The sequence below is a fragment of the Dermatophagoides farinae genome, chromosome 2 (assembly GCF_024713945.1).
Source record: "Dermatophagoides farinae isolate YC_2012a chromosome 2, ASM2471394v1, whole genome shotgun sequence".
In the NCBI taxonomy this organism is placed as follows: Eukaryota; Metazoa; Arthropoda; class Arachnida; order Sarcoptiformes; family Pyroglyphidae; genus Dermatophagoides; species Dermatophagoides farinae.
The window spans coordinates 5,716,363-5,729,805 of NC_134678.1; the positions used below are offsets into that span (position 1 = coordinate 5,716,363).

At 33.0% G+C, this 13,443-nt stretch overlaps 5 protein-coding genes and 1 non-coding gene across 7 annotated transcripts; 4 read left to right on the forward strand and 2 right to left on the reverse strand.

The window, feature by feature from the left end:
• The first annotated feature begins 372 nt into the window (after positions 1 to 372).
• On the forward strand, positions 373 to 2,179 carry LOC124500228 (uncharacterized). The gene is made up of 2 exons (XM_047064276.2): positions 373 to 1,211; positions 1,271 to 2,179. The coding sequence occupies exons 1-2, from the start codon at positions 1,023 to 1,025 to the stop codon at positions 2,090 to 2,092; spliced, it is 1,011 nt and encodes a 336-aa protein (XP_046920232.2). The 5' UTR covers positions 373 to 1,022; the 3' UTR covers positions 2,093 to 2,179.
• Positions 2,180 to 2,235: 56 nt separating this feature from the next.
• RpL6 (ribosomal protein L6) lies at positions 2,236 to 3,341 on the forward strand. 2 transcript variants are annotated; one of them, XM_047063372.2, is made up of 3 exons: positions 2,236 to 2,370; positions 2,429 to 2,768; positions 2,829 to 3,341. In XM_047063372.2, the coding sequence occupies exons 1-3, from the start codon at positions 2,368 to 2,370 to the stop codon at positions 3,278 to 3,280; spliced, it is 795 nt and encodes a 264-aa protein (XP_046919328.1). In that variant the 5' UTR covers positions 2,236 to 2,367; the 3' UTR covers positions 3,281 to 3,341. The 2 variants fall into 2 exon arrangements, with proteins under 2 accessions (XP_046919328.1, XP_075584797.1); XM_075728682.1 differs by having other exon boundaries at positions 2,264 to 2,370; positions 2,429 to 3,341.
• Positions 3,342 to 3,731: 390 nt separating this feature from the next.
• Positions 3,732 to 6,587, forward strand: LOC124499460 (uncharacterized). Its single transcript, XM_047063370.2, has 3 exons — positions 3,732 to 6,061; positions 6,120 to 6,201; positions 6,262 to 6,587. Exons 1-3 carry the CDS (start codon positions 4,052 to 4,054, stop codon positions 6,477 to 6,479), a joined length of 2,310 nt encoding a protein of 769 aa, XP_046919326.2. The 5' UTR covers positions 3,732 to 4,051; the 3' UTR covers positions 6,480 to 6,587.
• pyd3 (beta-ureidopropionase pyd3) lies at positions 6,493 to 8,051 on the reverse strand. Its single transcript, XM_047063371.2, has 5 exons — positions 7,871 to 8,051; positions 7,549 to 7,808; positions 7,400 to 7,494; positions 6,740 to 7,348; positions 6,493 to 6,683 (listed from the first exon to the last, which is right to left on the reverse strand). Exons 1-5 carry the CDS (start codon positions 7,978 to 7,980, stop codon positions 6,570 to 6,572), a joined length of 1,188 nt encoding a protein of 395 aa, XP_046919327.1. The 5' UTR covers positions 7,981 to 8,051; the 3' UTR covers positions 6,493 to 6,569.
• Positions 8,052 to 8,441: 390 nt separating this feature from the next.
• Positions 8,442 to 8,565, forward strand: LOC124500149 (U5 spliceosomal RNA). The gene has a single exon (XR_006959600.1). It is a non-coding gene; the product is annotated as a U5 spliceosomal RNA (small nuclear RNA).
• A 23-nt stretch (positions 8,566 to 8,588) lies between these two features.
• Positions 8,589 to 13,386, reverse strand: ksr (kinase suppressor of ras). Its single transcript, XM_075728637.1, has 8 exons — positions 12,783 to 13,386; positions 12,585 to 12,725; positions 11,848 to 12,525; positions 11,527 to 11,798; positions 9,620 to 11,473; positions 9,401 to 9,538; positions 9,203 to 9,332; positions 8,589 to 9,124 (listed from the first exon to the last, which is right to left on the reverse strand). The coding sequence occupies exons 1-8, from the start codon at positions 12,990 to 12,992 to the stop codon at positions 8,969 to 8,971; spliced, it is 3,579 nt and encodes a 1,192-aa protein (XP_075584752.1). The 5' UTR covers positions 12,993 to 13,386; the 3' UTR covers positions 8,589 to 8,968.
• Positions 13,387 to 13,443: the final 57 nt, after the last annotated feature.

The following is a 13,443-nucleotide window of genomic DNA, read 5'->3' on the forward strand; positions in this document are numbered from 1 at the left end:
GCAATATCCATAGTTATGAATTAAAACAAGAAAGAAAAAAAAATTAGGACACATGCATACAGAGGAGGGAGTGCTGCAGACTCAGTCAGCTCTTTTTGTCAACACGTATATATATACGGTTTTCCATTGAATTCGGATTCTCTGTTACATAAATAAAAAAAAAATTATTGTTGTTGTCATGCGATTAGATCGCATGCGCGTCGAATATATATGTTTTATTACATTTCCTACAATCTATTGGAACAAAAGCTAACAAAAAATTATATCCGGGATGTGTAATGAATTCGATAGGAATTCAATACATTGAATGTCGGTGGATAAGGTGTGTGTTTTTGTGTAAGAAGGTTTTAGAATTTAATCTCTATATAGATAGATAGATATAGATTTTTAAACATGTTATATGAATATTTGAAAAAATAGTCACGTTTCAAACGTAATTTTTTTTTTTTTAAATTTACGCTCAATCACAATGATTTGCACAATTAGATAGTGGAAAATTAAAATCAAGATTAAATCAAACAGTAGGAACATTGTGAAAATAACACCAATGCCTATTATATTAAATCAGGTGTCTGCTAATAGCAGCATTATTTTTATTTTTTTTTTTTAATTCAAGCAATTTATTCTTGAAATTGTTTACACCAGCAAATGTTTCATGATACAAAATTATCAATTTATCCTTGTTAGACCAGAAACTAATCCATCTAAAAATTACAATTCAAAATTTGTCACCCCAAATGATCACAGATAAATATATACAAAATTAAAATCAAAAATCAAATTATTTTATGCTTTGGTAAAAAAAAAAAATTCAAATATTTGGAATGTGCTGCCATCTCCATTCCAATGGTGATAGTCATTTAAAATGTTCGTTGAATTTTTTTCTCTCTGTTTTCATTGTGATGACTAAAGTTGTCAACTTTATTTTAACCGGCACATTTTCGATATTTTATTCATTATTCATCACATCGAATCAAATTAATCATATAATAATAATAATATATAACATATGATATTGAATAATGAATCGTCACTTTATTGTCGAAACTGGTGGACATTCTTTTTTGCGCAAATTACGAAATTGTCTTCAAGGTTTAGATGAAGAAATTGAAAAATTGGAAACAATTACCAAAGATGTAGATGGCAAAAATTTGCCACGATCATATTTTCAACGAGAAACTTTACTTCTTAATAATGTCGATAAAACACTGGTATGTTAAATTTGATCATGATTTTTTTTCTATTTGTTAACTATTATTTATTCATACAGCTTGAAGCAGAAGACTTGCATTCAGAAATAATTGATGAAAAGATTAATCTTGATTCTTATGAAAATCGGTTGCTCAATCTTCGTGAACGCTTATTAAGATATGAAGAGGATAAAAAACTATTATCTCAAAATTATCAACCATTTCGTCCCAAAGATTCTAGATTAGAAACTGATGACGTAACAACTGAAGAATTAACGGATGATCAATCAATTGAATTATCCGAAGTAATTGATAATGATTATGATCAAATGACCAAATGTTCTCAGAAACGATTGAATTTGGATGATAAAATAGATGGCAAATCAAACAATAATTGTGATAATATTATTTCACAAAATGACAGTTTGGATGTCTCAGCCGATAATGATTGCAGTTTTAATATTTTGTCAACAGCTCGAAAAGCAGCTGCCATGTCTGCTCAAAAGCAAAAGCAACTGCAAAATTCTGTTAAAAAATCTGCTCGAAAAAAATCTTCAAAAATCGATTGGGCCAAACGTGATAATCCAATGGCAGCACGTGCTTTTGCCATTTATAATCGTTGGGTGAAAACAGACCATGATGACAATGATTCCGATCAATCCATTATTAATGATCAAAATTTGCAGTTTAAAGAGCCAAAGAATGCATCATTCGAACGAAAATATTTATCCAAACTAGATGATCAAATTAAATTGTCCGGCAACAAGAATCGAATGACTCCCAGAGTTGCCAATAGTCGAATGGTGGAAAATTCTAAAAATTTACAAGAATATGAAACGGTCGAATTCACACCGGGCATGACAACCAGAGTACGAAAATCTACAGAAAAACGACATACTTGATTTTAATTATTTTTTCAAAGTTATAATTGATGAAATTCTTTTTAATTAAACTAATAATAAATCAATACTTTGATTACCCAAATAAAATTTTAAATTTGCGACTCGCGCTTCTATGTCACGTACTATTTGACGGGTCGAATTTTACTCCTCACGTGTGTTTTTGTGTGTGTATGTGTGCGTGCGTTTGCTTGCCCGAACTGTTCCTTTTCCTTTGTATTGTCGTGTGCTGCTGTTGAGTCAAATTGATTTATTTGTGGTGTAAATTCTATCAAAAAATGGTAATTGCTTTTTAATTTTTTTATTCAAATTCATTTATTTTTATAAATTAAATTGTAGGCTCCACCAAAACCAAAAGCATCTCCAGCAAAAGTTTCTTCTGATGGTGTAAAGCAAAGTAAATTGCCACGAAATGTTCAAAAATTGGTTTCTCATCGAACTACTCGTCATTTGTGGTCTAAATTGAAGCGAACAGCCGCAAAGAAAAAGGTCCCAGCCGATAAGTTGCTCCAAAAACGACCGAAATTTGTTGTCAAAAAAATCGGCGGTGAAAAAAACGGTGGTGAACGACGTGTGTTACAAAAACGAACCCGCCGTTATTATCCTACCGAACCTGTATTCAAGAAACGCCGATCTGGACATGTTTCATTCAAGTCTCATAAACGTACCTTGAAACCAGGTATGCTTTACCATTGTGAATTTTTCTTTCTGAATCTCATAAAACAAAAATTTTTTTTAGGTTTGGAACCCGGACGAGTTTTAATCGTATTGGCTGGTCGTCATCGTGGTAAACGAGTTGTTTTCCTTAAACAACTTGCTTCTGGTTTATTGTTGGTCAATGGTCCATTCACGATAAACAAATGTCCTTTACGTCGTATGCATCAACAGTTTGTGATTGTTACATCGACCAAATTGGATATATCATCGGTCAAAGTTCCCGAACACATTAATGATCGATATTTCAAAGTTAAACGACAACAAAAAGAAAAGAAAGGCGATGGTGCAAATGTGTTTGCTCAGGAGAAACAGACCTGGAAACCTGATGAACAACGTAAAGCCGACCAAAAAGATATGGACAAACAAATGTTGGGATTGATTCGTAAACATCCTGAAAAGAAAATGTTAATGTCTTATTTAGGATCCTATTTTCAATTGCGTAACCGAATGTATCCACATAAGATGAAATTTTAAAGAAAAGGTTTTGAAAAAAAATTTCTTTTTTTTTGGTAAAAATAAAAATAATAAATTGAAATTTTTTTATATTTGTACATTTTTTTCCGATTCAGTTTCATTGACTCTTGATTGATATGACTTTCATTTTTTTTTAACAAAAAAAAGTTAATATTTTGATTTAACCTTGATTTATTATTGTAGAGAAATGTAAAGGCAACAAAAATATCATCATTCGGTTAATAAAAAAAAAAGAATTTCAATGTTCAATTGCATCTTCCTTTACATCCGCCCATCAGGATAAAAACAATAATGATAATGTTGAATTATTCTACTCTATCGGTAACAAGATTATGATCATCGTCATCATGTATAGAATAAGCCAGAAAATCCATTATCATTTGATGAAATGTACTTGCTGGCTTATTCCATTTTCAGACAATAAATTAATTTGATGATTTCGTGATCAAGCATTCGATGATTGTCGCATAATAAACAACACAATAATTGACGGTTGGCCATTGATGGTAGTGGTGATGGCAATAATCCATTACGCCGTCCTTCATGCCAAAGTGTAGAAAGAAAAAGACAAAAACGATAAAAAAAATACAATTTCATTTCTTTCAATAAAACAGTTTTGTCCGGTGTTGGATGAATCTTTTTTTTGAGGACAAAAAGTGTTAATAGATTTATTTCAACACATTTGATCATTTCAATCATTTTTTTCGTCAACCTGTTGAGTGGATCTCTTTCATTTTTATTTTTTGATAATCAATTAATCTTTAAGGAAGAATGCCTGTTGAAGAAATAGATAAATTATCAAAACAACCGGCAAAATCAATAATACTGCAAAATGTTCCTAAAGAAAAACGTTCGATATCTTTACAAACTGGAAGTTCGACGATAATCATGCCTGTCGATGAAAAATCTAAAACTACATCCGTTTCGAATGCACCACCGATTCGAACTGTTTCCACAGAAACGGATCTACTAACACCAATGACTCAAATTTCCGATAATCCTAAATCGCTCCCTATAACTAAAACAGGTTTTTCATTGTTACCTGGGCTTCAAAATCAACCGCATGTCAACTTTGAAGAACAAAAAATTGAAAAAAACGAAAAATGCAAACCATCGTCAATAGCAATAGAAGTTGACTTTAATCCATCTCCGACTGAGGACCGAAAAACTATCAATTTTGAACAATCGTTGTATCAAGTACCGAATTCACCAATTAAGGAACCAACAATCATTCCCAAATTGGTTTCTGAAAGTAAAATGAATCCACCTGCAGAATCAGTTGTTGAAAAGCATGAATCAAAAACAAAATCACCGCCACCATCAAGTCCAAGCAGTAGCAGCGAATTAAGCCATCGAACTGTAAGTCTCAGTGATCCAGATTTATATTATTTGAGTTTGCCACCGCACGTTAAAATTAGTCATCATCCACGCGGTGATGATAAGCCATTTCAACCTTCACAACCGAAAGCTGAAACATCAAAAGAATCGACAAAAACAAATGTATTACCGCATAGAATTTCATTTCATAAACAAAAATCTGTTACATCTGGTCCGAGTGAGATGAAAGATTCACCCTATTCAACAGTTCGTTCCATCCGTTTCGAGCATCATAAACGAGTCACTTCGAAATCGATGAGAGCGTTATCACACACAGGATCACAAAATCAACACTCTATTGTGTCACCTAAACACTATCAAAGTGCATTATTGAAATTCACACCAGAAACGGCTACTCTTGTTCCAATTGGGAATGAAAAATCCCGTCATGATATACGAACAAGCATGCGATGGAAATCGACCAATCTTTCTCACATGCAAGTGACATGTCATTCAGACACGGATATTTCAGATACAACACCGGAAATAAATAATAATTATTTGGATAATAATAATGCCAGTGATAATGAAGCAATGGCCATTCTACCGATCGAAGCAAGAGAATTATTGATGCAGGAAGAAGAAGATAGAAAATCACGTTTAGCAAAAGAAAGTACATCATTACTGCGAATTCCAGGTTTAGGGACAAGACGTGAAAGTAAATTCTTTCCTGGAAGAATACGTAAACGTGTTATATTGAAAAATGGTAACATTAATCTATGTCCAGAACATGTGGACAAGAGAAGTAGACGATATTTACAGGACACGTTCACCACAATGGTTGATATTCGTTGGCGTTGGAATCTATTGGTTTTTGCAATGGGTTTCTTAGGTAGTTGGTTCGGTTTTTCTATCATTTGGTGGTTGATTGCATTTTCACATTCAGATTTTGAACATTTACACGATGAAGAATGGACACCATGTGTTGCAAATTTAAGAAATTTTGCCAGTGCCATATTGTTTTCAATTGAAACACAACATACAATCGGTTATGGTTCACGTTTTACAACTGAAGAATGTCCAGAGGCAATGTTTTTGATGATGTTACAATCGATTACTGGTGTAATGATCCAATGTTTTATGGTTGGTTTCATTTTTGCAAAACTTTCTCGGCCACAGAAACGTTCGCAAACATTGATGTTTAGCCGATACGCTATAGTGAATACTCGCGATGGTGAAATGTGTCTAATGTTCAGGGTCGGTGATCTAAGAGATAGGTCACATATAATTGGAGCAAAAGTTTCGGCACAATTGATTAGGAAAAAAATGACATCCGAAGGTGAAATGATACCATATTTTCATCAGAAATTAAATGTTAAATTTGATGAGATTGATGATGAAGTGTTTCTAATATGGCCTGCAATTATCGTACATATTATCGATAAAGATAGTCCATTCTATACGGTAAATTTAAGAATTTATTGATAATAAATATTGATTTTGTTCATTTTTAAATTTTTAGATGAATGTTGATGATATGACAAGAGAAAAGTTTGAAATAATTGCAATTCTTGAAGGAACAGTAGAATCTACTGGACAAACAAGTAAGTATATGTGAATGACAACTTTTTATTAACGAATATTTTATTTTTTTTTTCACATAGTCCAAGCACGAACATCGTATCTACCATCAGAAATATTATGGGGACATCGTTTTGAACAATTGATACGTTATCGTCATGATACTGGAGAATACCTTGTTGATTATTCAAAGTTTAACAATACATTCGATGTTGATTCACCACTATGCAGTGCAAAAGAATTGAAAGAAGAATTACGACAACAAAAAGTTCATGATGATGATGAATCGGATCAATTATGAAGTTCATGGATGATTTTGATTTTGAAAAAAAACATTTATAAATTTATTTAAATTCATAATGATAAACAATAATTGAATATGATAATTAAACTATTGCTTGCTTTTGGATTTTTTCTCCTCGAAGTTTCGTACGATTTGTGGTTCGTAATATGGTTTAGATACTTCAGTAAATAATTTTCCATAAATATCCAAACGTTGGGTCATCTGAAAGTAAAAATTAATTAACATTTCCATTTTTTTTTTTTTTTGAAAATTCATACTCTAAATCCCCAATGATCTTTGACTTGACGACCAAGATTAAGATCTAATTCAACCACTAATAAACCATCGTGTATTCGCGATAATCCTGGTGTACGAGAACCGTCTGGTGCAGCTGCATAGCTTGAGCCATAAAAATGCCCAAAATCACGATGAGCTTTTTGACCATCACCGGAAGTGAATTCGTTAGGGAACACTTCTGTTCCAACACGGTTTATAGCAAATGTATAATAGGAATTTGCAATGGCAGCGTTGCGAGCTTCAATCGACCATAATGGTTCAGAAAGCTCACCAACGGTAGCAGAAGGATTGAATACCATTTCAGCTCCATTTAAGCCATATGCCATCCAATTTTGTGGATGATGTCGCCCATAACAAATGTTTACGGCAATGTTTCCAAATTCAGTTTCGAATACTGGATGTCCTATTGTCGACTCCATGTAATAAGTGGACTCGTTAAAATCTCCAACACGTGGAATGTGATTTTTTCTGGTTTTGCCTAAAACCTGTCCATGATTCGAAATAACAACTGCAGTGTTCCATATGACATCACTATTTGGTTCTCGTTCCAATATGGGCGAAACAATGACCATGTTGTATTTGGCTGCCAACTATTTAAAATTTCTAGCTACATAATAAATTTGTATTGTATTTCAACTCACATTCTTTAGAAATAATGTAGTAGGTCCGTTTTCAGCACATTCAGCAAATTCACACCATGGTTTTCGTTCTCGAGTACAGAATGCAAATGGCATGGCTGTAAATCAAATAGGAATTATTAATAATTACAACCAAAAATTAATTAACGTACTCCAACATTCTTGAAAGCAACAAACATTTACACCACACATCATGGCAACATTCAATATTTCTCCAATTCGATTATGCAAGGATTGTCGCTGCTCGACAATAGGATCGCTTGTAGGGCGACATATTTTATTCTGGATTACACCGACTCGAACAAGACGAGCGGGACGTAATTGTTCTTTTGGACATGGAAAACGGAAAGCACGAAGCTCGAAATTACGCTCACGAGCAAGATTATAAACTTTTTCGGCAATGTTTAATACTCTGTATTGATGAAAAATGTTAATTAAATATTAAACATTAATTTATATCTATAGTGAACATACGGAGTTTCGGCTCCAAACAGAATTCGCTTCACTTTTAAAAGTTCATTTGGGGGCAAATATTTTTCAATCACATCCTCCAATCGTGTTAATTGAGTTTTTTCCGCATCCATCTTTTAAAATAATTCCGTGTTATAAAAAAATTCAATAAATCACTGTTGCATTCGGCCAAAATTAAATAATCGATTGCGATATCGATAGTCGAATATAAGTTTTAAAAGATTCCTACCCAAAATAGTGAAAGCCGAAAATAGCGAAAGCCGAAAATAGCGACATTGAATTTGAATTTGAATAAAATGAATTTAAATTAAAATTAAAAAAAAATTATAAAAAATTTAATTTCCGAATTAATATAGAAACTAATTATTCGAGAAAATTACAAAATAAATAAATTTTAAATCTAGAATAAATAAAATTTAATATACAGTGTGTCTGTAAAGTAAAGACACCTCGTAGAATAAAATAAAACTGAAATGTATCATTGGCCATGGCATTCGTATATTTTGCCAGTAACCTATATACCACTTATACTGCCATTTTTCCTATCATTTATTGATGGGTTAATTGGTGGTAGCCGCTCTTGATTTGCTTCATTTAACGTGATGGTTTTTCGCCTTTTACTAAAGACCACCGTGTTGCAAATCAATTAAGGGAGCTTTTATGGAAATTTTTGTACGGTCCGAACATATGTTTGGACTTTTTATTCAAATAAACAAAAGGGTTGCACACATTGAAATTTGGTTTTTAATGAAAATTTCATTTAAAAAAAAAATCCAGAATCCAGTGATGTAGATTTTAAAATTAGACTAGAATAGTAATTTTTTTCGCAACAACATGTAGTGACAAATCACATTTTTTTAAAAACCAATTTTATATATTCACACAAAAAAGCACACAAAAAATGATGACTAATGGTATGTAGAATAATATGTCTTATTATGATGGATATCTGTGTGTTTGATGATCAGTAATGTAGTATTGATTGATCACAGCCAATGAATGTTGGATAGGTGAAAAAAAATGATGTTTCTATGACTTGTGATTTGATATTTATACAAATGCATTTACCACCAAATGAATAAATACTTTCATTATAGGAACTTAGAAAAATGTTTGCTCAGATGCATGTTGCAAATGAGCCGGATGTGATGGTGAACGTTGTAATCGTTTTTTTGGTAATTTTTCAATATATTCATATAGTTTACTAAAATCGGGTCTACTATCCGGATTGAATGTCCAACATGTATATAAAAGATCCTATAATTGAATAAGAATGATAAAAAAAAATTGATTATTATCAAGCGATTCTTTGGATATATTTAAATAAATACAAACTTTAATTTCTTTGGATGCTTGAAAATTAGTAATCGGATGCTTGATTCCTTTGCCCACTTGAAAAATGATTACTTCAGGTGGCTGACCGGAAAATGGCCAACTACCAAATAATAATTCAAACCAAACCGTTCTATTATAAATGAAATATTATAATCAGATGTTATTACACCATTTATTATTCTAGTCAATAGCTCTTACCCGAATGCATAGATATCGGTACTGAATGAAAACGGTAAATCATCGCCACCATCCTGTGAATAAACACTCAATGTCCGAATAAGTTCCGGCGCCAAATAACAAAGCCATCCTTTTGGTACAGTAAGCCGATCGCCTCTTCTATATAATGCAATGTGTTTGCGAATTAAATATTTAAATTATTAGAATATTTGAAAATTATCAATACATGACAGAACTAACCGATTAGACATACAAAGTTTGGCAACCGAACTAAGACCAAAATCAGTAATGATTACTCTGCCATTTTCGTAGAAAATATTCTTAGTCTTGAGATCTTTGTGGATAATACCACGAGCATGAAGATAACCCATGGCCAAACATATTTGTTCAGCAATCATGGTTGTACGATTTAGATTGAATTTGTCATGCCTAACATGTATGTGCGTATGCAATGTCAGACCTTTACAAAATGATGTTACAATGGCCAAATGAGGTGGTTTCATACAAGCGCCCATGAATAGCACTAGATTATCATGACGTGTTTTGCGAAAAATGGCCACCTCCTGTTTGAAAGTTTCAAATGCCTTCTTCTCTTCACTCACATTTGTTTGACCCATGTTCAACCGCTTGATAGCAACAGTTCCATGCCATTTGCCACGGAAAACAGTTCCAGAACGGCCGGTACCAATTTCTTCTTCGATTATAAGCTCATCATATGGTATATCCCATTCACATGATGTAACAGAATTTTGTCTCGGCCACGGTGTAGCACTGCCTCGATCATTTTGATCTACATCCGATGCTTGAGAATCTTGTGAATCCAACCGACCTGTAACGGTTCGAATTGAATCGCCTGAAGATCCACTAGTTATAAGCGCCGAATTGTTTGATTTATCACTATCAATAAGCGTTGAATGTTGTGGTAAAGTTGAACATTGTGAAGTGAGTGTTATGGTTGGAGATGCAGTTGAAGCTCTAGAAATAGCACCAGTTGTGGCAGCTTCTTCTTCTTCTTGAATTGTAGAAATAAAATTTGATGGTGTATTTTCAATTTCCATCTCAGTGGACATTAAAGTTGGACTAAATTGCTCTGTTACCATTAATGAATCATCATAATCGACAGACATTGTTGATGTAATATTGATATCGGGAGGAAATTGAAATTGTGAACCACTACAAGCACTTCCAGGTGTTTTCTGATTTGAATAATAAATTGGTCCAGTAGGTGAAATAGTTGTTGAAGAGCTTGAAGATGATTGAGCATTGCTATTGTATAATTGATGTTGATGTTGTTGATTATGATGCAAGAAAACGGCTGCAGGTGATGATGGATTTGAAGATGAACTATGGGAACCACCACCGATAAGATTCATCTGAGAACCACAATAATAATTTGACATTTGACTTTTTGCTCGTTGTGGTATCATAGATTGCTGATGTTGATTTTTTGGTGATGATGACCGAGTTTGATGACCACCAACATTATGTTCACTTAAGGTTTGTTTGAAAATATCAACCAATTCGTTTGGAAGACCGCACGAATTTGGTGCCTTATCCTGACAATCTCGATGGCAATAGTATTTACAATCACGACACTTGAATCCAAAAAACATTTGTTTCTCACAAACATTACATTGAATCGAGTTAATTTTCATTGTCGATACAAATCGATGATGAATGGAATGACTCATTGCCTGTGATCTTGGAGATCGTGGAACTGTCGAATCCAAAAAACAATTATCAACGGCTGCTGATTGTCTGTTGTTATTATTGTTTGTAATATTGTTACTATTAGAATTATCATGATAGGTTTGATTTTCCGGTGATATTGCAATAGGTGATGAACAATTGGATGAAGTAAGAATAGGTGATATTGATCCGATGCTTCCAGGCTCGGTTGCCAATCTTCGACGTTGTGAATGATGAGGAAACGGTGTTTGTGAAGCCATGTTTGTGGATGTTGGAACATGAGGTAAATTATCCAGCGAATTATGTTTATTATTAGAGGATTGATGATGATGATAGTTGTGTTGATGACAAGGCTTTTGACTTTTTCCACATATTGAGACCAGATTGTATTTTTTCAATAATTTACTAGAAAAAACGGGTCATTTCAAGAACGTAAAAAAATTGGAAAAAATTATTACCTGTTTATGACTGGATCCAATAGTTCAATCCTATTGGAGAGATGCTCTTCGTGAGATTTGCTTTTGGTGAGAGGAAAATTTTCGCCAATCCCGAATATATTAGTCTGATGACGCCGTATTGGCGGTGGGGTTGTTGGAAATTTCCGTTCACTAGAATTGCGACTATTTGAAGCAGCATTGTTAAAAAGAGTTGCTGAAGAGAGTAAAATGAAAGACTTTTTTGTTTGATGATGTGATACTGGAGGTGTTGGAGGAGGAGTAGGGCGTCGATGCTGAAGATTGCCAGAAGATTGTTGTGAGCTACTATTAGAATAAGGGAACGTGATTCGGGTCAATAATTAAATTTAGATTATGAAATCCTGATTGAATTATCGATGATGATGACGAAGATGTTGATCGATGGCTAAAATTCCCAGCTGATAATGGAGGGACTGGAGGTGATAAAGGACTCGAACCTGTCGATCTTGAATCACCATTGATGCGATAATTTCGTAAGAAATTTGCCTTTAAATCTGGAAGAGGTGGCAATGGTTTGGGTGAATGTTTTGCCTTTTTAAGCATTGCGATGGCTGAAGCAAGCGATGCTTTTTGACTTTCATCAGCTCGTTGAATCCAATGATCCCAGGAATCCCAATACAAGTCTAAAATGGTTGACGGCAATTCATCGAAATTTTTTATTGTATCCAAACATCGATGCATTGATCGGTGAGCTTTCCAAACGCGTATGATATAATCATGAATATACATCCGTAAATCTTGTTTAATAGTAGATTTTTCGTGATCATTATCTTCATTATCATCATCAGTTATGGATCCATTTCTGTCATGTTGGTTATAAAAGCCATACGAATCCTTAAAATCTTCATCATTGTTGCAAATGTCATCATCGAAATCCAATTCATCCAATCTCAATTGAAATCCACGCATTAATAGAATTTTCAATTCTTCTTCATCAGCGTTTAATAGTTCTTCTATGTCTTCATAATGATCCAAAAGTATCTGGAAATAATGGAAAAAAATTAAAATGAAAAGACAAGTTTTTTTTAATAAAGTACAACCTCTTTGCATTTATGGTCTAATCCAATGGCTTGAAACCAATTCGATACGATTGAAAAACTATGCAAATCATCAATCTCATCCCATTTTGACCAATGTCTTCGGGCAAAAATCAATTTAACGAAATTTCGGACAAGTTTATTCTGAAAATAAAATCCATTAAAAACTGTCAACATTTTTTTCTATATTCAATCAATTACCTCTAGAAAACGTATCTGTTGTTTGATGATTTCATCGAATTCATTATATGAGCAAAGTTTTTCCAATTGATTCGAATCATGTTCAATCAAATTTTTCCAAAGTAAACATTCTTCACGATTCCATTGAATCGTTTGCAACCAATTGGCAGAAATGGTCGAAATGGATGAACATTGTTCAACACTATGAACATAATCACTATCTGGATGCATATTCAAAATATCGAATCGATAGCCGATACAACTATCAACGATGATGACGATGAAATGGTCGAATGAACAATTGTTTTTTTTCTCTATTCAACTTGATGATTTGTAATTAGCATGTTTTTATCGTTGTTTTTTTTTTTGCTTGATTTCTTTCAAATTAAACACCAAAAAAAACAACAACAACAATTAAAACAATAATTCTATTCCATGATGATGATAATAATTAGAGCATTTCATTCAGTGATATGAAAATAATTCTTATGGGACCCATATTTTTTTTTTAATTCCAGATATCCAGATATAAACAGGATTCTGGCTGTTTTGAGTTTATATATAATATATATAAATACAAAATAATATATTGTTGTGCAAAAAAAAAGGAATCCTGGCCAAGACCTCTTGTGTTCGATTTGAGTAATAACTATATATATATTGTTATTATTGAATTCGCAAA

Excerpts from the sequence above, each read along its gene's own strand:
- LOC124500228 (XM_047064276.2), top strand. The coding sequence starts at position 1,023 with ATGAATCGTCACTTTATTGTCGAAACTGGTGGACATTCTTTTTTGCGC. Across the intron at positions 1,212-1,270 it reads ATAATGTCGATAAAACACTG|CTTGAAGCAGAAGACTTGCA; the intron begins GTATGTTAAATT and ends TTATTCATACAG.
- LOC124499460 (XM_047063370.2), top strand. The coding sequence starts at position 4,052 with ATGCCTGTTGAAGAAATAGATAAATTATCAAAACAACCGGCAAAATCA. Across the intron at positions 6,062-6,119 it reads AAGATAGTCCATTCTATACG|ATGAATGTTGATGATATGAC; the intron begins GTAAATTTAAGA and ends TTAAATTTTTAG. Across the intron at positions 6,202-6,261 it reads AGAATCTACTGGACAAACAA|TCCAAGCACGAACATCGTAT; the intron begins GTAAGTATATGT and ends TTTTTCACATAG.
- pyd3 (XM_047063371.2), bottom strand. The coding sequence starts at position 7,980 with ATGGATGCGGAAAAAACTCAATTAACACGATTGGAGGATGTGATTGAA. Across the intron at positions 7,495-7,548 it reads TTGCTTTCAAGAATGTTGGA|CCATGCCATTTGCATTCTGT; the intron begins GTACGTTAATTA and ends TTTGATTTACAG. Across the intron at positions 7,349-7,399 it reads CTACATTATTTCTAAAGAAT|TTGGCAGCCAAATACAACAT; the intron begins GTGAGTTGAAAT and ends AATTTTAAATAG.
- ksr (XM_075728637.1), bottom strand. The coding sequence starts at position 12,992 with ATGCATCCAGATAGTGATTATGTTCATAGTGTTGAACAATGTTCATCC. Across the intron at positions 11,474-11,526 it reads TTGGATCCAGTCATAAACAG|TAAATTATTGAAAAAATACA; the intron begins GTAATAATTTTT and ends CGTTTTTTCTAG. Across the intron at positions 9,333-9,400 it reads ACCGATATCTATGCATTCGG|AACGGTTTGGTTTGAATTAT; the intron begins GTAAGAGCTATT and ends CATTTATAATAG.